The sequence below is a fragment of the Bombina bombina genome, chromosome 1 (genome assembly GCF_027579735.1).
Source record: "Bombina bombina isolate aBomBom1 chromosome 1, aBomBom1.pri, whole genome shotgun sequence".
NCBI lineage: Eukaryota > Metazoa > Chordata > Amphibia > Anura > Bombinatoridae > Bombina > Bombina bombina.
This window is the reverse complement of record NC_069499.1, coordinates 485542789-485570459: the sequence shown is the minus strand read 5'-3', so window position 1 is coordinate 485570459 and position 27671 is coordinate 485542789. Positions and strand designations below refer to the sequence as shown.

Sequence of the window (27671 nt, the reverse complement as noted above, 5' to 3'; positions counted from 1 at the left end):
TAACCCAAACCCCCCTTAAATAAACCTAACACTAAGCCCCTGAAGATCTTCCTACCTTATCTTCACCACACCGGGTATCAGTGATTGGTCCAGGCTCCGATGTCTTGATCCAAGCCCAAGCGGGGGGCTGAAGATGTCCATGATCCGCCTGAAGTCTTCATCCAAGCGGGAGCTGAAGAGGTCCATGATCCGACTGAAGTCTTCATCCAAGCGGGAGCTGAAGAGGTCCATGATCCAGCTGAAGTCTTCTATCAAGCGGCATCTTCAATCTTCTTTCTTCTGGATCCATGTTCATCCCGCCGACGCGGAACATCCATCTTCACCGACGACTTCCCGACGAATGCCGGTTCCTTTAAAGGACGTCATCCAAGATGGTGTCCCTCGAATTCCGATTGGCTGATAGGATTCTATCAGCCAATCGGAATTAAGGTAGGAAAAATCTGATTGGCTGATGGAATTAGCCAATCAGATTCAAGTTCAATCCGATTGGCTGATCCAATCAGCCAATCAAATTGAGCTTGCATTCTATTAGCTCAAACAGCCCCATTGTTTCCTATGGGGGAATCGTGCGCGAGCACGTTTTTGAAGCTGGCCGCGTCCGTAAGCATTGCTGATATTGAGAGTTGCAGTGGCGGTAAATATGCTATACGCTCCCTTTTTGGAGCCTAACGCAGCCCTTCTGTGAACTCTCAATACCAGCGGTATTTAAAAGGTGCGGGAGAAAAAAAGCCAGCGTTTGCTACGCGGGTCGTTACAGACAAAACTCTAAATCTAGCCGTTAGTTAATAATTGTAAGTTTAATTTAGCTCTATTTTATGTTAAAGTTAGGGGGTGTTAGGGTTAGGTTTAAGGGTTACTAGTTTATATTAGTTTATTGCGATGTGGGGGGCTTTTCGGTTTAGGGGTTAATAGTTTAATTTATTTTATTTTGTTGTGGGGGACTTTCGGTTTAGGGGTTAATAGGTTTATTATAGTGGCGGCAGTGAAGGGCTTAATAACTTTAGTATAGTGGGGGCGATGTGGGCGGACGGCAGATTAGGGGTAAATAATATTTAAATAGTGTTTGCGATGCGGGAGGGCGGCAGTTTAGGGGTTAATATCTTTAGTATAGTGGTGACGATGTCAGGGAGCGGCGGAATAGGGGTTAATAAATTTTATTAGTGGCGGCGATTTTGGGAGCGGCAGATTAGGGGTTAATACATTTATTTTAGTGTTTGTGATGCGGGATGGATTCGGTTTAGGGGTTAAGAGGTAATGGGTGTTAGTGTACTTTTTAACACATTAGTTATACATTTTATGTTACAGCTTTGTAGCGTAAAACTCATAACTACTGACTTTAGATGGCGTTATGGATCTTGTCTTTTAAGGCGCTGTAACGCTCACTTTATAGCCTGACCACAAAACTCGTAATACCAGCACTATGGGAATCCCATTAAAAAAACTTACACCTAGATTTAGAGTTTTGCGGCCAAAGGAGTGCGTTAGCTACGCGTCTTTTTTCTCTAGCGCTGCTTCTAAACAACGCTGGTATTGAGAGTTGTCTGAGGGGCTGCGTTAGGCTCCAAAAAGGAAGCGTTGAGCCGAATTTACCGCCACTTCAACCCTCAATACCAGCGTTGCTTACGGTAACGGCTTGCTGCAAAAACGTGCTCGTGCACGATTCCCCCATAGGAAACAATGGGGCAGTTTGGGCTGAAAAGAAACCTAACACCTGCAAAAAAGCAGCGTTCAGCTCCTAACGCTTTTCTATGGGGAAACAGTTTCTAAGTCTGCACCTAACACCCTAACATGAACCCCGAGTCTAAACACCCCTAACCTTACACTTATTAACCCCTAATTTGCCGACTGGACCTCGCCGCTACTCTAATAAATGTATTAACCCCTAAACCGCCGCACTCCCGCCTCACACAAACTATAATAAATATTATTAACCCCTAATCTGCCCTTCCTAACATCGCCGCCACCTAACTTCAAGTATTAACCCCTAATCTGCCTCGCCGCTACTATAATAAATGTATTAACCCCTAAAGCTAAGTCTAACCCTAACACCCCCCTAAATTAAATATAATTTTAATCTAACGAAATAAATTAAATCTTATTAACTTAAGTCTTCCTATTTAAAACTAAATACTTACCTGTAAAATAAACCTGAATATAGCTACAATATAACGAATAATTATATAGTAGCTATTTTAGAATTTATATTTATTTTACAGGCAACTTTGTGTTTATTTTAACTAGGTACAATAGCTATTAAATAGTTATTAACTATTTAATAGCTACCTAGTTAAAATAATTACCAAATTACATGTAAAATAAATCCTAACCTAAGTTACAATTAAACCTAACACTACACTATCAATAAATAAATTAAATAAATTAACTACAAGTACCTACAATTACCTACAATTAAATAAACTAAACTAAATTACACCTACTACCTAAACACCTACTCTAAGCTAAAATAACAAAGCCCCCCAAAATAAAAAAAATTCCCTAATTTAATCTAAATGAAAAAAGTTAACAGCTCTATTACCAGCCCTTAAAAGGGCTTTTTGCGGGGCATGCCCCAAAGAAATCAGCTCTTTTGCCTGTAAAAAAAAAAAACACAATTCCATCCCCTAACATTACAACCCACCACCCACATACCCCTACTCTAACCCAAACCCCCTTAAATAAACCTAACACTACCCCCCTGAAGATCTCCCTACCTTGATTCAATCAGCCAATCAGATTTTTCCTACCTTAATTCCGATTGGCTGATAGAATCCTATCAGCCAATCGGAATTTGAGGGACGCCATCTTGGATGACGTCACTTAAAGGAACCTTCATTCGTCGGTAGTCGTCGGAAGGAAGAGGATGTTCCGCGCCGGAGGTCTTGAAGATGGAGCCGCTCCTCGTCGGATAGATGAAGATAGAAGATGCCGCTTGGATGAAGATGTCTGCCGGTCCGGATGTCCTCTTCTGCCCGGATAGGATGAAGACTTCTGCCGCTCTGGATGTCCTCTTTTGGTCCATCGATACCCGGCTGGGTGAACACGGCTCAAGGTAGGGAGATCTACAGGGGGGTAGTGTTAAGTTTATTTAAGGGGGGTTTGGGTTAGAGTAGGGGTATGTGGGTGGTGGGTTGTAATGTTGGGGGGTGGTATTGTGGTTTTTTTTATTTTTTACAGGCAAAAGAGCTGAATACTTTGGGGCAAGCCCCGCAAAAAGCCCTTTTAAGGGCTGGTAATAGAGCTGTTAACTTTTGTAATTTAGATCAGGGTAGGGAAATTTTTTTATTTTGGGGGGCTTTGTTATTTTATTAGGGGGCTTAGAGTAGGTGTAATTAGCTTAAAATTCTTGTAATATTTTTTTATTTTTTGTAATTTAGTGTTTTTTTTTGTAATTTAGTTTAGTTTATTTAATTGTAGCTAATTGTAGGTAATTTATTTAATTAATTTAATGATAGTGTAGTGTTAGGTTTAATTGTAACTTAGGTTAGGATTTATTTTACAGGTAATTTGGTAATTATTTTAACTAGGTAGCTATTAAATAGTTAATAACTATTTAATAGCTATTGTACCTAGTTAAAATAAATACAAAGTTGCCTGTAAAATAAATATAAATCCTAAAATAGATACAATATAATTATTCATTATATTGTAGCTATATTAGGGTTTATTTTACAGGTAAGTATTTAGTTTTAAATAGGAATACTTTAGTTAATAAGATTTAATTTATTTCGTTAGATTAAAATTATATTTAACTTAGGGGGGTGTTAGAGTTAGGGTTAGACTTAGCTTTAGGGGTTAATACATTTATTATAGTAGCGGCGAGGTCCGGTCTGCAAATTAGGGGTTAATAATTGTAGGTAGGTAGCGGCGACGTTGGGGGGGCAGATTAGGGGTTAATAAATATTATGTAGGTGTCGGCGATGTTAGGGTCAGCAGATTATGGGTTCATAGGGATAATGTAGGTGGCGGCGGTGTGCGGTCGGCAGATTAGGGGTTAAAAAATGTATTATAGTGGCGGCGATGTGGGGGACCTCGGTTTAGGGGTACATAGGTAGTTTATGGGTGTTAGTGTACTTTAGAGCACAGTAGTTAAGAGCTTTATAAACCGGCGTTAGCCCAGAAAACTCTTAACTACTGACTTTTTTCTGCGGCTGGAGTCTTGTCGGTAGAGGGTCTACTGCTCACTTCAGCCAAGACTCTAAATACCGGCGTTAGGAAGATCCCATTGAAAAGATAGGATACGCAATTGGCGTAAGGGGATCTGCGGTATGGAAAAGTCGTGGCTTGAAAGTGAGTGTTAGACCCTTTCCTGCCTGACTCTAAATACCAGCGGGCGGCCAAAAGCAGCGTTAGGAGCCCTTAACGCTGCTTTTGACGGCTACCGCAGAACTCTAAATCTAGGCGATAATTTTTAATAGTGCGGTACTGACGTTGCGTTACAGGCTAAAATGGCTGCGGTGCTGTTTTAACTATTTTCAGCGTTAAAAGACGAAAGCACAAACTTGTAATCTAGCTGATTTAATAAAACGTAGTAAAAGGCAGCCATCACTTCTATCTTGCATATATTTACTGATTATAAAGCCATCATATACCCAAGTCATAATTAAACCAAAACCACATTAGATAGATGTTTAGTCTGGCTTACAGCACGGCTTGTGCGCCAAAACAAAGTTTGTGGTTTAGCACTAGAAAAGGGGGAACCAACACAAAGATGCAGTATAATAATAATAGTAGGGTTTATTGTAAACATATTAAATCATATCAATCAGCAATCAACCTATCAAGCAAGGCTGTTAAGCTACAATGTGTTACTTAGCTTCAGCACATTGCAGATGTAACAAGGATCCCACCAGTCATCACTCCATTACATTAATCTAATCTCACTTCAATCTCATCTAGTCTTTCAGTCCTGTCTTTCCTCATTCAATCTAATCTGTCCCCCTGCAATTCTACTAATTAAACCGTTAGTTAGAGGCGTGTCTATGTGTTATGTCAATCCTATTGCGTATAAATGTTTTACTAAACTTAAAAAGCTTTCTCAAAATATATGAATCTCTCAGACAGTTCTCACAGAAAGCATCTGCATTGTGTACTCATCCCCCTCACTTTCTAGATAAGACACTCTCTGGAAAAGCGGCAGAGAAAAACAATGAAAGCAGTGCAAAGTAAAACTTTTCTTAAAGGCATTTCTGTTAAAGGGATATATGTGCTAAACATGTAGATATACTGACTCTATGTATGCATATTGAAAACTTTTTGTATCTATACTGTGTATATATGTTTTCTACCACATTGACTATTGATTAATTATTTGTGTATGGAATCATGAACATTTTCCTATAGATCTTTAACCTTTAATTTCTGGAATGGGAATGGAGGCTAAAAAGTGCACATTTCCTGATATTCTTGTATGCTTTCAGTAATCCTTAATGATTCTTCTCTACTAAATCAGGGAAGCTGAGCCTCCTTGTCATTCTTAGATATCAGACAAAATGTTAAAGCTACTATTTTGCAGCTAGTATTGTTAGAATTAACTAGAAGAAACAAGTAAAAACTCCTTAATTAGCTACTCTGGCAGAGGATCTTGTCTTTGATCGACTGAACTATTCTAAATGAGAACAATAGCGCTTGATCAATGAGAAATCATCACCATTGCTTGTGCCTTTTTGTCACGCCCTGGAGTTGTACCATTGTCTTCAGCTTGCTGGGCTGGTGCTTTGCTGGCGTGCTACATGAAGACTAACTGAAAGCTTTCTAAATTTGTTTCTTGTTTTTGTTACTCTCTTATGAATATTGCTCTGGATGTGCTTTGCTATCTGTAATTATCTGTTTTTTGAGCTGTTTTCTGTCCTTTGATTGCCCTCTCTGCCCGATCCCTGGTACTGCTTAGCCTAATCTGGATTTCTGACCTCAGCTAGTGACCTAGTTATTTTTTTGTTTAGTAATTCTGCTCCTGTGTCTACTAATCCTGGATTTCTGACCTTGGCTTATTTTTACATTTCTTTCCCTGCTCGGTTCCTGGGTCCTTACTCTATTTTTGTCTTAAGGTTTGCAGACCCACCACCTAATGCTGACTATCGACCAAGAGTTAGCAGTGGAGAAATCTTACACTTTTTTGTCTTCTTACATTTTTGAGAATCATGGGGAAAAGAATAAAATAATAGTAATTGGATAAATTCACCTGTGTCTCCACCACATATTTAATGTGTCTTCCTCAGATATAAGTCTCAAACACTGCCCTTCAAGCACCCTTCTACTGGCAAAACTGAGGTATCATACATTCTAGTTGTGCTTTCATGAGAGTTCTTTAGTACAGAGTTTATGTCCACGAAAAGTTATTGTTATGTCTTATATCTGGCATTAATTGATGGCTCCATGTTCTGCCCTGCCTCTTGACAAATCCCATTGCTAAAACATTTAAAAGTTAGAAGACACTGCAATTTTGTAGAAAAAGTAGTAAGAATAAAATGGTTTTCTTATGATTAAACCCAAGATGGCACTGGACATAAAACACAACACAGATGCATTTCACTTACAGTTGATATTTAAAGTTGAATCTGCTTCAGACCTATCTTTGGATTACTTAATGTCTATATATATGTTGCCACTATAATTTGTCTAGATCTAGAGGATCATCTCTTTTTAGTCATTGTCCCACAAAAGTAACATATATTTGTTTTGATATAACACAAAGGCAAAAATCTTTGTTAATTTTGCATCATCACAACAGATCATTATGGTATATATATATATATATATATATATATATATATATATATATATATATATAATTATAAGTTAACATAGATACTATTTTTGTGAAAACAATGCCCACTATTGAGTGGCTGGAGTCATACGCTGTTATGAGGCACATATTTGCGCATTCTCTTCCAATATTTAAACCTGTTAATAGAACAAGATGTTATCATTTTAGCATCTAAATTCTTAGTGTGTGCTGGCATCAGTGAGGCAATGTAGCTTACAGAATGTTCTTATCTGGCATCTGGTGAGCCTGATGAAGAAAGGTGGCATCCAAAGGGGAATATTTAGAACCAAATGTTTTCAACGCAAAAATAAATATTTTTTTAATAAACATATTTTAGAAATAAAAGTCATAAATAAAATGATTACATTGACACGGTTTATCATTTGCACTATGATATCCTTTCAGTTTATAAGTGGTAAAATAAAACAGCTTACCTTGGGAATTTATTTTTCTTCCTTTCTTTGGTGGACGTGGCTCTAATGATACAGAAAAAATAAAATATAAATAAATAAAACATAATTTATGTAAGAACTTACCTGATAAATTCATTTCTTTCATATTGGCAAGAGTCCATGAGCTAGTGACGTATGGGATATACAATCCTACCAGGAGGGGCAAAGTTTCCCAAACCTTAAAATGCCTATAAATACACCTCTCACCACACCCACAATTCAGTTTAACGAATAGCCAAGCAGTGGGGTGATAAAGAAAGGAGTAAAAAGCATCAACAAAAGAAATTTGGAAATAATTGTGCTTTATACAAAAAAATCATAACCACCATAAAAAGGGTGGGCCTCATGGACTCTTGCCAATATGAAAGAAATGAATTTATCAGGTAAGTTCTTACACAAATTATGTTTTCTTTCATGAAATTGGCAAGAGTCCATGAGCTAGTGACGTATGGGATAGCAATACCCAAGATGTGGAACTCCAAGCAAGAGTCACTAGCCGCTGAAAAAATTAATCCACAACCCAAAAAAATAAGTTTATTCTCAAAAATGATAGAAAAAAAATTAAATCAAAAGCAGAAGAATCAAACTGAAACAGCTGCCTGAAGAACCTTTCTACCAAAAACTGCTTCTGAAGAAGCAAATACATCAAAACGGTAGAATTTAGTAAATGTATGCAAAGAGAACTAAGTTGCCACTTTGCAAATCTGATCAACTGAAGCTTCATTCTTAAAGGCCCACGAAGTGGAGACTGATCTAGTAGAATGAGCTGTAATTCTCTGAGGCGGGGCCTGACCCGACTCCAAATAAGCTTGATGAATCAAAAGTTTCAACCAAGAAGCCAAGGAAATAGCAGAAGCCTTCTGACCTTTCCTAGGACCAGAAAATAAAATAAATAGACTGGAAGTCTTCCTGAAATCTTTAGTAGCTTCCACATAATATTTCAAAGCTCTTACCACATCCAAAGAATGTAAGGATCTTTCCAAAGAATTCTTAGGATTAGGACACAAGGAAGGGACAACAATTTCTCTACTAATGTTATTAGAATTCACAACTTTAGGCAAAAATTTAAATGAAGTCCGCAAAACCGCCTTATCCTGATGAAAAATCAGAAAAGGAGACTCACAAGAAAGAGCAGATAGTTCAGAAACTGTCAGCCTGTGGAAGGTAATCTCACCCCTGTAAAGGAGAGAGGGAATTTTTAGGACCACAACTGCAGGTTTAGGAGTGTTGTGAATGTATCAGTGATTCTGTGTAAGTGAGGGAAGGCAGCAAGGATCAGAATCATTAGATACAGTTCACTTTAATATAAGGATAAGAGTGACAATGGCTGAGACCTCAGAGCATATAGCCCCACTCAGTATTGACAAACTGGTTCCCACATATAAACAACAAGCAATTGCAAGTTAAAGTTTTAGACATACCATATCTAATCATAGGTGGCAGCAGACATAGTGTACAACTTAAGGCAACAAATAGGGTTAATGAGATTTATGCAGCAATTAGGTGTTGAATCTGAACTCTTAAGAATATAGGTTGAATAGAGCATTTACATATGAAGGCAACCTAACTAAGATTCTGAGACAAGTCAGGAGTAATTGCTGAATGATCGTAAGTTACTTCGGTATGAGTTTGAAGGAAGCGCTTTTGAGACTTACTAGTAAAAGTAAAGGGTGAGGTCTGTCCGGACAGAGCGAAGTTCCCCTGCAGAGTTTGGGGAAATTGCAGCGTGTGCGATGGCGTGTGACGTCACAGCTTGCCGGTTCCGGTCCTGTGTTTGGTAGAGAGGTGAGCCGCGTCTGTCTCTAAAGTTGCAAGCAGGTTAGAGGGTGAGAAGCTGGATTCAACAATCAAGCAATTTGGTATGAGTAGGAGGGAAATTTAAACTGCTTGTTGGGGAGGAGTTATGTAAGTGTGAAAAGACACAGCTATACAAAGGATAAGGCAAAGAACTTAGTCAATTATTACAGGACCCCCCCCCCAAAGATCAACTCCGGGGATCGAGTCCAGGACGATCAGGATAACGTTCATGGAACCTGGCCACCAACCGGGGGGCAGAGAGATTGGAAGCCGGTTCCCAGGAGTCCTCCGAATCAGGGTAGCCCTTCCAATGGACCAGATACTGAAGCTGCCCACGAAAACGTCGGGAGTCCAAGACATCTTGTACCTCATACTCCAGGGTGGTATCCTGTAGATGAGGAAGTAAAGGAATAGAAGGATCATGGTGACGAAGTTGTCTATAAGGCTTGAGGAGAGACACATGAAAGGTAGGATGGGATTTCAGATTTGCTGGTAATGCAAGAGTAACAGCGTTCATATTCACAATTTTTATGATGGGAAATGGTCCAATGAAGTTTGAAGATAATTTCCTGGAAGGAAGGGGTAAATGTAGATTACGTGTTGATAACCAAACGTAGTCACCTACACTATATTTAGGCGAGGAAATCCTTTTTTTATCATAATGGAATTTATAGCGATCCTTGGCGATGCGAATATTTTCAGCAGTTAGTGAAAAAGATTCACTAATAGTGTTGATGAGGTCATTCACAACAGGACAACTGTTGCTGTCCATAGAATCCCATTCAAAAGAAGGATGGAAACCATAATTAATGAAGAATGGTGTGAACTTTGTAGAGGAATGGATGGAATTGTTGAAGGCGAATTCTGCGTATGGTAGTAGTTGTGTCCAGGTATCTTGTTTAGCTGAAATGAAACATCTTAAATATTGTTCTATGCACTGGTTTGTCCTTTCAGTCTGGCCATTAGTTTGGGGATGGAAAGAGGTACTGAGACGTCTAGAAATACCCAATGAGTGACAAAGTTGTTTCCAGAATTGGCTGGTGAATTGAGTTCCCCTATCTGAGGTAATACTATTAGGGAGTCCGTGATACTTGAATATATGATGTATCATTAAGGAAATGGTTTCAGAAGAAGTTGGCAGCTTATGGTAGGGCACGAAATGTGCCATTTTACTAAATAGGTCTACGACTACTAATATGGTGTTATTCCCTTCAGAAATAGGTAGGTCGACTATGTAGTCAATTGCTATGTCCTTCCAAGGACGGTCAGGAGTTGGTAATGGGATCAATTTCCCGTAAGGGGGAGTCCTCCCTTTTTTTGTAGTTTCGCAGATTAAGCAGGTTTTAACGTAATCCTCAACATCAGAGAGGCAGGTAGGCCACCAAAAGAATCTGGAGACTAATTCTTGAGTTTTCTTTATGCCCATGTGTCCAGCAGATGGAGAATCATGTAAAGTTTTTAAGACTGTTGTTCTGAGACTGTTGGGTACATAGATTTGTTGTTGATAATAATACAACCCATCCGAGTGTAAATCCAAGACCTGTAATGGTTTATTGGAGTCAGCCTGTTGTGCTGATTTGAACTGAATGTTTTGTTCTGTAGTTAAAGCTAAGAATCTGTCAAGAGGAATTAAAGGTGAAAGGTTTGGATGTGACACTTGGTCCACCAAGTGTCTTGAAAGGGCATCAGCCTTCTTGTTCTTGTTTGCAGGACGGTAGGTGATAAGATAATTAAATCTAGCCAAGAATAGGTTCCATCGGACCTGTCGTGCGCTAAGAGTCCTATTAGATTGTAGGTATTCTAGATTTTTGTGATCCGTGTAAATCAAGATTGGAAGAAGGGTCCCTTCTAGAAGGTGTCTCCATTGTTCCAATGATGTTTTGATTGCTAACAGTTCTTTATCACCTATTGGATAGTTTATTTCAGCTGAATTAAGAATACGTGAATAGAAGGCAACAGGATGCAGAGGATCTTTTGGAGTCTGCCTCTGTGAGAGAATTGCCCCCAAAGCATAATTAGATGCATCTACTTCCAAGATGTACTGCAACTCAGAATTAGGGAATTGGAGGATAGGGGCCGTAGTGAAAGCTTTTTTTAAAAAATTGAATATTCCTTCTAAATCATCGTTCCATTTGAAGTGTGTGTCAGATTTGGTCAAGTTAGTTAATGGTCTAGTCAAGTCAGCAAAATTTTTAATAAACTTTCTGTAGAAATTGGCGAAACCCATGAACCTTTGTATATCCTTTTTACTTTTTGGGGAAGGCCAATTTTGAATTACCGATATCTTATCATTATCCATCTGGATACCTTGGGGTGATACAATATAACCTAGAAATTTAATTTCTTTGGAGTGAAATAAGCATTTTTCTAGTTTAACATAAAGAGAGTTCTCTCGTAACCGAGTTAATACTAGGGTGACATGTTTGATGTGTTCAGTAAGTGAGGTAGAGAATATGAGTATGTCATCCAGGTATATTACCATAAATAAATCCAAAAAATCCTTGAAGATATCATTTATGAAATACTGAAAGGTAGCCGGGGCATTACAGAGGCCAAATGGCATCACAGTATATTCAAAAAGGCCATAACGTGTACGGAATGCTGTAAGCCATTCATGACCCTCCTTTATTCGTACCAAGTTGTAAGCCCCTCTAAGATCCAATTTAGTGTATATGGTAGCATTTTGTAATCTATCAAGGAGTTGAGGAATTAAAGGTAGTGGATAGCGGTTTTTTATCGTACGCTTGTTTAACTCTCTGTAATCGATAATGGGTCTTAGGGATTGATCTTTGTTTTTAACAAAAAAAATACCAGCCCCAGCTGGGGAGGTGGAAGGACGTATAAAGCCTTTCTTCAAATTATCTGCCAAATAAGTTTTTAGATGTTGTAACTCAGGATCAGAGAGGGGAAATATATGGCCGTAAGGTATATCAACACCTGGTAGGAGATCTATAGGGCAGTCATAAACCCTATGAGGGGGTAGATTCTCTGATTCTTTTTTGTCAAAGACATCAGCGAATGTTATGTATTCCTTGGGGATTTGTAAAGGAACATCAAGTAAAATTTGTTCATGATGGAGACACAAATTTTTACAATAAGGAGAATCAAAGATGACATGTGAAGTTGACCATTGTATAGTGGGATCGTGTTGTTTAAACCAACTGATACCAAGTATAATGGGATATAGAGGTGAGGGTATAACATCAAAAGTAAGAAATTCTGTGTGTTGGTCATGTGTGGTGAGCCTTAAAGGTATGGTGTGGTATAAGATGGGTCCTGATGTAATTTCTTTACCATCAATAAAACGAAGTATACTAGGCACCATTTTCTTAACTAGTGGAATTTTATTTACAATAGTGAATTGGTAATCTATATAATTGTGGCTGGCACCAGAGTCAAGGATTGCTTGTGAGTTGAGTCTTTGCTGATCCCACTGTAATAAGATAGGAAGGGAGCAATGATTAGATTGTGGTTGTTTAGCGGATAAACATATACTTGTGGTGTTCATCTTACCCTTCCTACGCTGTAATTGAGAGCAGTCCTTTACAGAGTGATCGATCCCTCCACAGTACATACAGAGATCTAAAGCTTTTCTTCTTAATTTTTCCTGTAGTGTTAATGGACCTCTGATGAAACCGAGTTCCATAGGGATTTCAGAGGCTTTTGTAGTTGTCTTAGGTGGATGTAGAGTAGTAACTGTTTGTTTGGTGGATGTTTCTAAGTGTGACTTTTCTGAGCGTCTCTCTCTGATGCGTCTATCTAATGTGATGCTAGCATCTATTAGGAGTTCTAAAGTCTCTGGGAGGGGTTGTCTAGCTAGCTCATCCTTGAGAGTATCTGAGAGGCCTAGGCGGAATTGATTGCGCAAGGAAAGGTCATTCCACTGTGTATCAGGGGACCATTTCTTAAACTCTGCGATGTAGTCCTCCACAGGCCTTTTATGTTGTCTCAGAGACCTCATTGCTGTCTCAGCAGACAGCTGTTTGTAGGGATCATCATATAGCTGTCCCATTGCTTTAAAAAACTGATCATATGAGTACAGCAATGGGTCATTGGTTTCAAAAAACAAATTTGCCCATATACGTGGTTCACCACGTAGATAGGAAATTGTGGTGAGAACCTTCAAATGATCATTGAAGTATGTTTTGGGTTTTAATTTGAAGTATAAGGAACATGAGTTTTTGAATTCCCTAAATTCTGAACGAATACCACTAAATGTTTGTGGAGGATTAGGTTGAGGTTCACTAGAACTAATATGTGTTGTGAGGGTATCAATTTTTTCATTGATGTATTGCTTTAAGGCAGAGTTTTCTAATTGTAGTGTATTTAACCCTGTTGTAAGGTTATCTACAGTTTGAGTTAATTTCTCTACATGAGGTAATAAGGCTGCTGGGTCCATGGTAAGGCTTGATTGTTATTGTCAGCCTGTGGAAGGTAATCTCACCCCTGTAAAGGAGAGAGGGAATTTTTAGGACCACAACTGCAGGTTTAGGAGTGTTGTGAATGTATCAGTGATTCTGTGTAAGTGAGGGAAGGCAGCAAGGATCAGAATCATTAGATACAGTTCACTTTAATATAAGGATAAGAGTGACAATGGCTGAGACCTCAGAGCATATAGCCCCACTCAGTATTGACAAACTGGTTCCCACATATAAACAACAAGCAATTGCAAGTTAAAGTTTTAGACATACCATATCTAATCATAGGTGGCAGCAGACATAGTGTACAACTTAAGGCAACAAATAGGGTTAATGAGATTTATGCAGCAATTAGGTGTTGAATCTGAACTCTTAAGAATATAGGTTGAATAGAGCATTTACATATGAAGGCAACCTAACTAAGATTCTGAGACAAGTCAGGAGTAATTGCTGAATGATCGTAAGTTACTTCGGTATGAGTTTGAAGGAAGCGCTTTTGAGACTTACTAGTAAAAGTAAAGGGTGAGGTCTGTCCGGACAGAGCGAAGTTCCCCTGCAGAGTTTGGGGAAATTGCAGCGTGTGCGATGGCGTGTGACGTCACAGCTTGCCGGTTCCGGTCCTGTGTTTGGTAGAGAGGTGAGCCGCGTCTGTCTCTAAAGTTGCAAGCAGGTTAGAGGGTGAGAAGCTGGATTCAACAATCAAGCAATTTGGTATGAGTAGGAGGGAAATTTAAACTGCTTGTTGGGGAGGAGTTATGTAAGTGTGAAAAGACACAGCTATACAAAGGATAAGGCAAAGAACTTAGTCAATTATTACAGAAACTCTTCTAGCAGAAGAGATAGCCAAAAGGAACAACACTTTCCAAGAAAGTAGTTTAATGTCCAAAGAATGCATAGGCTCAAATGGAGGAGCCTGTAAAGCCTTCAAAACCAAATTAAGACTCCAAGGAGGAGAAATTGATTTAATGACAGGCTTAATACGAACTAAAGCCTGTACAAAACAGTGAATATCAGGAAGTATAGCAATCTTTCTGTGAAATAAAACAGAAAGGGCAAATATTTGTCCCTTCAAGGAACTTGCAGACAAACCCTTATCCAAACCATCCTGAAGAAACTGTAAAATTCTAGGAATTCTAAAAGAATGCCAAAAGAATTTATGAGAACACCATGAAATGTAAGTCTTCCGAAGTCTATAATAAATCTTTCTAGAGACAGATTTACAAGCTTGTAACATAGTATTAATCAGAGAAACCTCTATGACTTAGTACTAAGCGTTCAATTTCCATACCTTCAAATTTAATGATTTGAGATCCTGATGGAAAAACGGACCTTGAGACAGTAGGTCCGGCCTTAACGGAAGTGGCCAAGGCTGGCAACTGGACATCCGAACCAGATACACATACCAAAACCTGTGTGGCCATGCTGGAGCCACCAGCAACACAAACAATTGTTCCATGATGATTTTGGAGATCACTCTTGGAAGGAGAACTAGAGGCGGGAAAATGTAAGCAGGATGATAACACCAATGAAGTGTCAGCGCATCCACTGCTTCCGCCTGAAAATCCCTGGACCTGGACAGGTATCTGGGAAGTTTCTTGTTTAGATGAGAGGCAATGAGATCTATCTCTGGAAGACCCCACATCTGAACAATCTGAGAAAACACATCTGGATGGAGAGACCACTCCCCTGGATGTAAAGATGGCTGAGATAATCCGCCTCCCAATTGTCTACACCTGGGATATGCACTGCAGAGATTAGACAGGAGCTGGATTCCGCCCAAGCAAGTATCTGAGATACTTCTTTCATAGCTTGGGGACTGTGAGTCCCACCCTGATGATTGACATATGCCACTGTTGTGATATTGTCTGTCTGAAAACAAATAAACAGTTCTCTCTTTAACAGAGGCCAAAACTGAAGAGCTCTGAGAATTGCACAGAGTTCTAAAATATTTATTGGTAATCTCGCCTCTTGAGATTTCCAAACCCCTTGTGCTGTCAGAGATCCCCAAACAGCTCCCCAACCTGAAAAACTTGCATCTGTTGTGATCACAGTCCAGGTTGGCCGAACAAAAGAAGCCCCTTGAACTAAACAATGGTGATCTATCCACCACGTCAGAAAGTATCGTACATTGGGATTTAAGGATATTAATTGTGATATCTTTGTATAATCCCTGCACCATTGGTTCAGCATACAAAGCTGTAGAGGTCTCATGTGAAAACGAGCAAAGGGGATCACGTCCAATGCTGCAGTCATGAGGTCTAAAACTTCCATGCACATAGCCACTGAAGGGAATGACTGAGACTGAAGGTGCCGGCAGGCTGCAACCAATTTGAAACATCTCTTGTCTGTTAGAGACAGAGTCATGGACACTGAATCTATCTGGAAGCCTAAAAAAGGTGACCCTTGTCCAAGGAATCAAGAAACTTTTTGGTAAATTGATCCTCCAACCATGTTTCCGAAGAAACAACACTAGTTGATTCATGTGAGATTCTGCAGAACATAAAGACTGAGCTAGTACCAAGATATCATCCAAATAAGGAAACACCGCAATACCCTGTTCTCTGATTACAGAGAGTAGGGCACCTAGAACTTTTGAAAAGATTATTGGAGCTGTTGCTAGGCCAAATGGAAGAGCAAAAAATTGGTAATGCTTGTCTAGAAAAGAAAATCTCAGGAACTGATAATGTTCTGGATGAATCGGAATATGAAGGTATGTATCCTGCAAGTCTATTGTGGACATATAATGTCCTCACTGAACAAAAAGCAGAATAGTCACCATCTTGAAAGTTGGTACTCTTACATAACGATTCAAAATTTTCAGATCCAGAACTGGTCTGAATAAATTTTCCTTCTTTGGGACAATGAATAGATTTGAATAAAACCCCAAACCTTGTTCCTGAAAAGGAACTGGCATGATTACCCCTGAAGACTCCAGGTCTGAAACACACTTCAGGAAAGCCTGAGCTTTTACTGGATTTGCTGGGATACGTGACAGAAATGTTTTTCTCACAGGAGGTCTTGCTCTGAATCCTATTCGATACCCTTGAGAGACAATGCTCTGAATCCATTGATTTTGGACAGAATTTATCCAAATATCCTTGAAAAACCTTAATCTGCCCCCTACCAGCTGAGCTGGAATGAGGGCCGCACCTTCATGCAGACTTAGGGGCTGACTTTGATTTCTTAAATGGCTTGGATTTATTCCAATTTGAGGAAGGCTTCCAATTGGAAACAGATTCCTTGGGGGAAGGATTGAGTTTTTGTTCCTTATTTTGACGAAAGGAATGAAAACGTTTAGAAGCCTTAGATTTACCCTTAGGTTTTTATCCGGAGGCAGAAAAATTCCCTTTCCCCCAGTGACAGTTGAAATAATAGAATCCAACTGAGAACCAAATAAATTATTACTTTGGAAAGAAAGAGATAGTAATCTAGATTTAGATGTCAGCATTCCAAGATTTAAGCCACAAAGCTCTTCTAGCTAATATAGCTAAAGACATGGATCTAACATCAATTTTGATAATATAAAAAATGGCATCACAAATAAAATGATTAGCATATTGCAGTAATGCTAATCCAATTCTTGTTGCGCTAAATTCTCCAACCAGAAAGTTGAAGCAGCCGCAACATCAGCCAAAGAAATTGCAGGTCTCAGAAGATGACCTGAATATAAATGGCTTTCCTTAGATAAGATTCAAGCTTCCTATCTAAAGGATCCTTAAATGAAGCACTATCTTCCATAGGAATAGTGGTACGTTTAGCAAGAGTAGAAATAGCCCCATCAACTTTGGGGATTTTTCCCCAAAATTCTATAGAATTTGCTGGTAAAGGATACAATTTTTTAAACCTTGAAGAAGGAATAAAAGAAGTACCTGGCTTATTCCATTCCTTAGAAATCATATCAGAAATAGCCTCAGGAATAGGAAAAATCCCTGGAGAAACCACAGGAGGTTTAAAAACAGCATTTAAACGTTTATTAGACTTAACGTCAATAGGACTGGTTACCTCAATATCCAAAGTAATTAACACTTCTTTTAATAAAGAATGCATATACTCTATTTTAAATAAATAAGTAGATTTGTCAGCGTTAATGTCTGAGGAAGGATCTTCTGTATCAGATAGATCCTCATCAGAGGAGGATAAATTATTATATTGTTGGTCATTTGAAATTTCATCAACTGAATGAGAAGTTTTAAAAGACCTTTTACGTTTATTAGAAGGTGGAAATGCAGACAAAGCCTTCTGGATAGAATCAGAAACAAATTCTTTAAAATTCATAGGAATATCATGTACATTAGAAGTTGAAGGAACTGCAACTGGCAATGTACTATTACGGATGGACACACTATCTGCATGTAAAAGTTTATCATGACAACTATTACAAATGACATTCGGCGAAATAATTTCCACAATCTTACAACAAATGCACTTAGCTTTGGTAGAACCTATGTCAGGCAGCAATGTTCCAGCAGAAACTTCTGAGGCAGGATCAGATTGAGACATCTTGCAAAATGTAAAAGAAAAAACAACATATAAAGCAAAATTATCAATTTCCTTATATGACAGTTTCAGGAATGGGAAAAAATACAAATAGCATAGCCCTCTGATAGAGAAAAAGGCAAGAGGCAAACATCAATGGGGTATTAAAATAATGAAAAAGTTTGGCGCCAAGTATGATGCACAACGTAACTGAAAACGTTTTAGGCGGAAATGACACACTTGCGTCACTAATGACGCAACCGTGTGTAATGACGAAGTTGCGTCATAGACGTATATTTCACACCAAAAAAATTCTCGCTCCAAGAATGACGCAATAAAGACTAGCATTTGGCGCACCCGCAGGCCTAATACCGCCCGCAATTTGCAAGATGTAGTCAATTGAAAAAAAGACTAAACCCCAGGTAAGAAATTTTTTTTATTTTCCCCAAATATGAAACTGACAGTCTGCAGAAGGAAATACATGAACCTGACTCATGGCAAATATAAGTACAATACATATATTTAAAACTTTATATAAATGCATAAAGTGCCAAACCATAGCTGAGGTGTCTTAAATAATAAAAAACATACTTACCAAAAGACACCCATCCACATATAGCAGATAGCCAAACCAGTACTGAAACAGTTATCAGTAGAGGCAATGGTAAATTGAGAGTATATTGTCGATCTAGGGAGGTAGGAGATGAATCTCTACGACCGATAACAGAGAACCTATGAAATAGACCCCCATTAGGGAAATCATCGTATTCAATAAGTGATACTCCCTTCACGTCCCTCTGACATTCGCTGTACTCTGAGAGGAATCGGGCTTCAACAATGCTGAGAAGCACATATCAACGTAGAAATCTTAGCACAAACTTGTATTTATAGGCATTTTGAGGTTTGGGAAACTTTGCCCCTCCTGGTAGGATTGTATATCCCATACGTCACTAGCTCATGGACTCTTTCCAATTACATGAAAGAAATAAAATATATATATATATATATATATATATATGTAAATAAAAGTTAACACAATAATATTTGGTTTATGTGTAAGTTTATATAGTAAAAAAACAGAACATAGACAGATAAAATCAACTAAACAAACTTTCATGATTCAGATAGAGAATGCCTAGGATCTTTTGCTGGCAATTGTATTGAACCCCTGCATCCATATTTTCGCTTATTCACTCACCCACATTTTCTCAAAAGAAGTTTATATTTCATGATTCAAGTATGGCCGCCAAACTCCTCCCAATAGCTTCTCCTCCTACCTTATCAAGTGGTTGTCCTTCCCTATAACACTCGTGCACGGAGCACCTAGCGCCGTCATAGGACTCTAACACACAAGTTTGGTTCCTGATAGTTGGTTTCCAGTGATGTTGCGCATGCGCGAAGCACTGAAAGCGCAATACAGTATTTTAATCGGTGATCAATTTTCTATTGGACAGTTGAAAATAAGAGAGTGGATGATGTATTGGGTAGGTGGAGCGGAGCGGCCATTTCTAACCATCGGAATATAACTTGTCATTGAGAACAACTCTGGATGTGTAGATGACTCAATATGGTTGCAGGGGTGAGTAATGAAAATCAGAAAATAATCTAACGGATGGACTAAGGTTGTTATAAGTGTAGACTGTCCCTTTAAACAACTTCCCAATTTACTTATATATATTATAAAATGTGCTTGTACTCTTGATATCCTTTGTTGAAGAGTAAACTGAGGTAGGCTGTTAGGAGCTTAGGAGTGTGCATGTTTATAGCTTTCTATGGCAGTAGTGTTTGCAACTATTTATTAGATGTGAGCATTTGGCAGTTTCGTTCAGTGCCAAATGTTGAAGTAGGAGGCTATTTTTGGTATTCGCGTCTTTTCAGAGCAGAATATCTTGAGCAAGTGAAACACACCAACATCTGGTTTTGCACAGAAAAGAGACAAATACAGAAAATAGCCTCATACTTCCGCATTTGGCAGTGAACGAAATGCACACATCTACTATGTATAACTTGACTATAAACAATGTATCAAATACTGCTGCTAGATGGTTATAGACACGTGCACTCTCCTGAGCTTACCTAGGATTAATCTTTCACAAATTAAACCAACAGAACTAAGCAACATTTATTATAGAAGTGGAAAGTTGTTTAAAATGCCATACTCTTTTCAGTGCATTTAAAGAGACATTAAACACTAAGGGCCAGATTACAACTGGAGATCTAAAAATCGCTTTCATGGAAGCGACATTTGCACTCCACTGTGTAACTGCGCTAGTATTACAAGTTGTCGTATGCGAACACAAGCTTGCGGTCACACTGCTGGGAAGCATTGCACTCAGGAGAGCATACTTCCATAGGCTCCAATGGGAGCCTCTTTCTGATGCCGTCAGAGACAATGCAGCGAAGAGGGTAAGTAGCGCAGCGATGGCAGCAAATTTAAATCTATATATGTATATGCTTTTATACACATATTAACACATAAATATATATGTATATGCTTTTATACACATATTAACACATAAATATATATGTATATGCTTTTATACACATATTAACACATAAATATATATGTATATGCTTTTATACACATATTAACACATAAATATATATGTATATGCTTTTATACACATATTAACACATAAATATATATGTATATGCTTTTATACACATATTAACACATAAATATATATGTATATGCTTTTATACACATATTAACACATAAATATATATGTATATGCTTTTATACACATATTAACACATACATATATATGTATATGCTTTTATACACATATTAACACATAAATATATATGTATATGCTTTTATACACATATTAACACATACATATATATGTATATGCTTTTATACACATATTAACACATAAATATATATGTATATGCTTTTATACACATATTAACACATACATATATATGTATATGCTTTTATACACATATTAACACATAAATATATATGTATATGCTTTTATACACATATTAACACATAAATATATATGTATACGCTTTTATACACATATTAACACATAAATATATATGTATACGCTTTTATACACATATTAACACATAAATATATATGTATACGCTTTTATACACATATTAACACATAAATATATATGTATACGCTTTTATACACATATTAACACATAAATATATATGTATATGCTTTTATACACATATTAACACAAATATATATGTATATGCTTTTATACACATATTAACACATAAATATATATGTATATGCTTTTATACACATATTAACACATAAATATATATGTATATGCTTTTATACACATATTAACACATAAATATATATGTATATGCTTTTATACACATATTAACACATAAATATATATGTATATGCTTTTATACACATATTAACACATAAATATATATGTATATGCTTTTATACACATATTAACACATACATATATATGTATATGCTTTTATACACATATTAACACATAAATATATATGTATATGCTTTTATACACATATTAACACATACATATATATGTATATACTTTTATACACATATTAACACATACATATATATGTATATGCTTTTATACACATATTAACACATAAATATATATGTATATGCTTTTATACACATATTAACACATAAATATATATGTATATGCTTTTATACACATATTAACACATAAATATATATGTATACGCTTTTATACACATATTAACACATAAATATATATGTATACGCTATTTTATACACATATTAACACATAAATATATATGTATACGCTTTTATACACATATTAACACATAAATATATATGTATACGCTTTTATACACATATTAACACATAAATATATATGTATATGCTTTTATACACATATTAACACAAATATATATGTATATGCTTTTATACACATATTAACACATAAATATATATGTATATGCTTTTATACACATATTAACACATAAATATATATGTATATGCTTTTATACACATATTAACACATAAATATATATGTAAATGCTTTTATACACATATTAACACATAAATATATATGTATATGCTTTTATACACATATTAACACATAAATATATATGCATATGCTTTTATACACATATTAACACATAAATATATATGCATATGCTTTTATACACATATTAACACATAAATATATATGTATATGCTTTTATACACATATTAACACATACATATATATGTATATAAGCATATACTGTACATATATATTTACTGGGACACCCCACTCCCACCAATTTTAGCCCCAGAATACTGCCTAGTGCAGTTATTTTAATAAAAAATAAAGATGCTGTCATTTTTTTTAAATAAAATACACTACACAGTATATTGGTGGCATTTGGGGCACATTTATAAAATGAACCAGAGATCTGATCTCTGGTTAATTTTCAGAGCACCACTTGTAATGACTGATTATTTATCGCGCCCCTGAAAACAGGCAAATCTGACCATTTGCGGGCACGCGATAATTTAGCGCTCCACTTGTAATCTAGCCCTAAATAAATGCTAGATTGAATGATGCATTCAAATAAACATTTCACATGAGAATAACATGTAGATGTATTTTTTTTAAAGTTTCATTAGTTGTTTAAATATTGACTTATGGGCCCCAATTTATCAAAGTCTGGCAGACCTGATCCGACAGTGCGGATCAGGTCCGCCAGACCTCGCTGAATACAGAGATCAATACGCTCTCCATATTCAGCACTGCACCAGCAGCTCACAAGAGCTGTTGGTGCAACGCCGCCCCCTGCAGACTCGCGGCCAATCGGCCGCCTGCAGGGATGTGTCAATCAACCCGATCGTACTCGATCGGGCTGATTTCTGGCAATGTCTGTCTGCCTGCTCAGAGCAGGCGGACAGGTTATAGAGCAGCGGTCTTTAGACTCGCCAGAAACACGGGCAGTCAAGCTCCTTTCGGAGCTTGATAGATAGGCCCCTTAGTGTCTATAAAGCAATGGGAGCTGCCATGTTGTAACTTAGATTACCATCTCTGCTGTGGCCAATTAGGGACAGTTATTAATGGGTCCATAGAGTGTGCAGATAATGACTGTGTGGAATATAACAGTGTTCTGCACTTTCATTTCTAACAGGAACTGAAAAGCTCACAATTTCAAAAGGGAATTACAGGGAAAGGGGACAAAATAAATAATTAAAGTATAATGCAGAGTTTATATATATTATATATATATATATATATATATATATATAGTTTATTTATTTTATATTACCATCTCAAAGTATTTAATGTGCCTTTAAGTTTATTTTTGACTTGTCCCTTTAGCTGCGAAAATAAAAACACTCTGTGTATTGATATTATTTACTGTCTCTTTAGTTAGTTGCCATGTTTTTTCTCACTTTGGCAGCCAATTGTTGCTTTTCTGAAGCTCTCTAAAAACCATTATGAAAATACCCTTGACATTTCTACTTCCTGGTATATCATATATGTTATTTTGGTTTCTCTTTTACCGAACTGCAGTGGCTTAAAAAATAAACCAAAAAACAGATATGCAGCATACAATGAATTTACATGACAGATTAGAATGTGTGTTATTGATACAAATTTAGCTCACAGAAATGACTTTTATTACAAAATCAGTCTAAAAATGTATTAAAACACTAACCTTTAATTATACACTTTTCTTGACATTCCTCCATAGATTCAAAGTTGTTTTCATTTCCACCACATCCACCAAATTCAAAATAATCACATTTTCGGGTGAAGAGATTGAAATAAAACCTGGGAATAGTTGCTTTGCATGATCCTTCATCTTGTTTCAACCCACAAAATGAATTTTTCAGTACGAGTGGCGGCACTGGGGGACCTATGTTTAAAAATAAATAGCGACATATTAGATTAGCCTAAAGTATTGGAAATTGTTAATAGAAAAACATTTACATATAAAGTCATTTAATGCAACATTTTAGGGGATGACTATAAAGAGAGACAGAAGATTATGCAGATTACATAAGAGGGGGAAAAATGACTCCTACTGGAAGAGGGAGTTGGCTGCGGAATCTGTTCTACAAAGAAATGATAATAATCATTGGGGGAGTGGTCACATCGCTGTGAGAAATCTTCCGGTTTAAAGCTATGGAAATGATTTAAGGGCATGCTACTGTCCATTAAATAATTATATGTTTGTGTGATTTACAAATATATACAGTATCTCACACAAGTGAGTACACCCCTCACATTTTTGTAAATATTTTATTATATCTTTTCATGTGACAACGCTGAAGAAATGACACTTTGCTACAATGTAAAGTATTGAGTGTACAGCCTGTATACCGGGGTAAATTTGTTGTCCCTCAAATTAACTCAACACACAGCAAACAGTTGATAACAAAAGTGAGTACACCCCTAAGTGAAAATGTCCAAATTGGGCCCAAAGTGTCAATATTTTGAGTGGCCAGGGGTGAAACTACAGGGGGTGCAGAGATCACAATTGTGACAATTTTAAATAAAAGACGTTGACCTGCCACTGCCTGCACTGATATCATGTGAGTGTGACATGATGCTTCACTAGTGTCTCTGACTACAGGGGTCAGTGTTTCTGTTTTACCCATTGGTGTTTATGTGTGTGTGTGTGTGTATTTATACATGTACAGTATGTCTGTATGTATGTATGTGACTGTGTGTGTATTTATGCATGTATGTGTGTATGTATGTGACTGTGTGTGTATTTATGCATGTATGTGTGTGTGTGTATGTATGTGACTGTGTGTGTATTTATACATGTACAGTATGTCTGTATGTATGTATGTGTGTGTATTTATGCATGTATGTGTGTATGTATGTGACTGTGTGTGTATTTATGCATGTATGTGTGTATGTATGTGACTGTGTGTATTTATGCATGTATGTGTGTATGTATGTGACTGTGTGTGTATTTATGCATGTATGTGTGTGTGTGTGTGTATGTATGTGACTGTGTGTGTATTTATGCATGTATGTGTGTATGTATGTATGTGGAGCCAGCAAATTACAGACCTTGTTACTACAGCATGGGGGGTAAACAGTGTCAGTCTATACAGTACCACTATATACAGTACGGGGGGGCTGGACCATATCACTGTATTGGAGTGGAGGAAGAATCAGCGCAAGTTATAACCTAAAGCCAAATACAAGAAGGGACCCTCTCAAAAAGTCCCTTGGGTTTGTAGCTACAGAGAAGTGGAAGTATTGGCGCTTACAGCTAGGATAGATCTTAAGTTATATGTAAATTCAAATGATAAAAAAAAAATATATATATTAGTGCAATAAACGATATAAGTCTATTAAGGGTCTCTAAGTATCTTAGGCCTAGATTTAGAGTTGGGCGGTAGCCGTGAAAACCAGCGTTAGAGGCTCCTAACGCTGGTTTTGGGCTACCGCCGGTATTTAGAGTCAGTCATTAAAGGGTCTAACGCTCACTTTCCAGCCGCGACTTTTCCATACCGCAGATCCCCTTACGTCATTTGCGTATCCTATCTTTTCAATGGGATCTTTCTAACGCCGGTATTTAGAGTCGTGTCTGAAGTGAGCGTTAGAAATCTAACGACAAAACTCCTGCCCCAGAAAAAAGTCAGTAGTTAAGAGCTTTCTGGGCTAACGCCGGTTTATAAAGCTCTTAACTACTGTGCTCTAAAGTACACTAACACCCATAAACTACCTATGTACCCCTAAACCGAGGTCCCCCCACATCGCCGCCACTCGATTACATTTTTTTAACCCCTAATCTGCCGACCGCCACCTACGTTATACTTATGTACCCCTAATCTGCTGCCCCTAACACCGCCGACCCCTATATTATATTTATTAACCCCTAATCTGCCCCCCTCAACGTCGCCTCCACCTGCCTACACTTAACCCCTAATCTGCCGAGCGGACCGCGCCGCTACTATAATAAAGTTATTAACCCCTAATCCGCCTCACTCCCGCCTCAATAACCCTATAATAAATAGTATTAACCCCTAATCTGCCCTCCCTAACATCGCCGACACCTAACTTCAATTATTAACCCCTAATCTGCCGACCGAATCTCGCCGCTACTGTAATAAATGGATTAACCCCTAAAGCTAAGTCAAACCCTAACCCTAACACCCCCCTAAATTAAATATAATTTAAATCTAACGAAATAAATTAACTCTTATTAAATAAATTATTCCTATTTAAAATAAACCCTAATATAGCTACAATATAAATTATAATTATATTATAGCTATTTTAGGATTTATATTTATTTTACAGGTAACTTTGTATTTATTTTAACCAGGTACAATAGCTATTAAATAGTTAAGAACTATTTAATAGCTAAAATAGTTAAAATAATTACAAAATTACCTGTAAAATAAATCCTAACCTAAGTTACAATTAAACCTAACACTACACTATCAATAAATAAATTAAATAAAATACCTACAATTACCTACAATTAAACCTAACACTACACTATCAGACCGGCAACCATCTTGATCCAAGCGGCATCTTCTATCTTCATCCGATGAGGAACGGCTCCATCGTGAAGACCTCCAGCGAGGATCAATCTTCTTCCGACGACGTCCAACTGAAGAATGACGGTTCCTTTAAGGGACGTCATCCAAGATGGCGTCCCTCGAATTCCGATTGGCTGATAGGATTCTATCAGCCAATCGGAAATTAAGGTAGGAAAATTCTGATTGGCTGATGGAATCAGCCAATCAGAATCAAGTTCAATCCGATTGGCTGATCCGATCAGCCAATCAGATTGAGCTCGCATTCTATTGGCTGTTCCGATCAGCCAATAGAATGCGAGCTCAATCTGATTGGCTGATAGAATTTTCCTACCTTAATTCCGATTGGTTGATAGAATCCTATCAGCCAATCGGAATTCGAGGGACGCCATCTTGGATGACGTCCCTTAAAGGAACCGCCATTCTTCAGTTGGACGTCGTCGGAAGAAGATTGATCCGCGCTGGAGGTTTTCAAGATGGAGCCGTTCCTCATCGGATGAAGATAGAAGATGCCGCTTGGATCAAGATGGTTGCCGGTCTGGATCGCCTCTTCTTACCGGATAGGATGAAGACTTTGGAGACTCTTCTGGACCTCTTCAGCCGCAGGATTATGGATCGCCAGCCCCCGCTTGGGTTGGATGAAGATTTTGGAGCCAGGACCGATCGGTGATACCCGGCGAGGTGAAGATAAGGTAGGAAGATCTTCAGGGGCTTAGTGTTAGGTTTATTTAAGGGGGGTTTGGGTTAGATTAGGGGTACGTGAGTGGTGGGTTGTAATGTTGGGGGGGGGTATTGTATGTGTTTTTTTTTCAGGCAAAAGAGCTGAATTCTTTGGGGCATGCCCCGCAAAGGGCCCTTTTAAGGGCTGGTAAGGTAAAAGAGCTTTGAACTTTTTAAATTTAGAATAGGGTAGGGCATTTTTTATTTTGGGGGGCTTTGTTATTTTATTAGGGGGCTTAGAGTAGGTGTAATTAGTTTAAAATTGTTGTAATATTTTTCTAATGTTTGTAAATATTTTTTTTTTTTGTAACTTAGTTCTTTTTTATTTTTTGTACTTTAGTTAGTTTATTTAATTGTATTTATTTGTAGGTATTTTATTTAATTAATTTATTGATAGTGTAGTGTTAGGTTTAATTGTAGATAATTGTAGGTATTTTATTTAATTAATTTATTGATAGTGTAGTGTTAGGTTTAATTGTAACTTAGGTTAGGATTTATTTTACAGGTAATTTTGTAATTATTTTAACTAGGTAACTATTAAATAGTTA

General features: G+C 37.3%; 1 protein-coding gene across 2 annotated transcripts in view; it reads right to left on the bottom strand.

Annotated features, from left to right (window-relative positions):
• Positions 1–27671, bottom strand: part of TFPI (tissue factor pathway inhibitor) — a 165039-nt gene that overhangs the window by 90819 nt on the left and 46549 nt on the right. For both annotated transcript variants that reach the window (XM_053698530.1, XM_053698531.1), the window contains exons 3-4: positions 23553–23753; positions 7198–7239 (exon numbers count right to left, since the gene is read on the bottom strand). In XM_053698530.1, coding sequence (XP_053554505.1) covers positions 7198–7239; positions 23553–23753 — 243 coding nt within the window. The remainder of the gene's footprint in view (positions 1–7197; positions 7240–23552; positions 23754–27671) is intronic.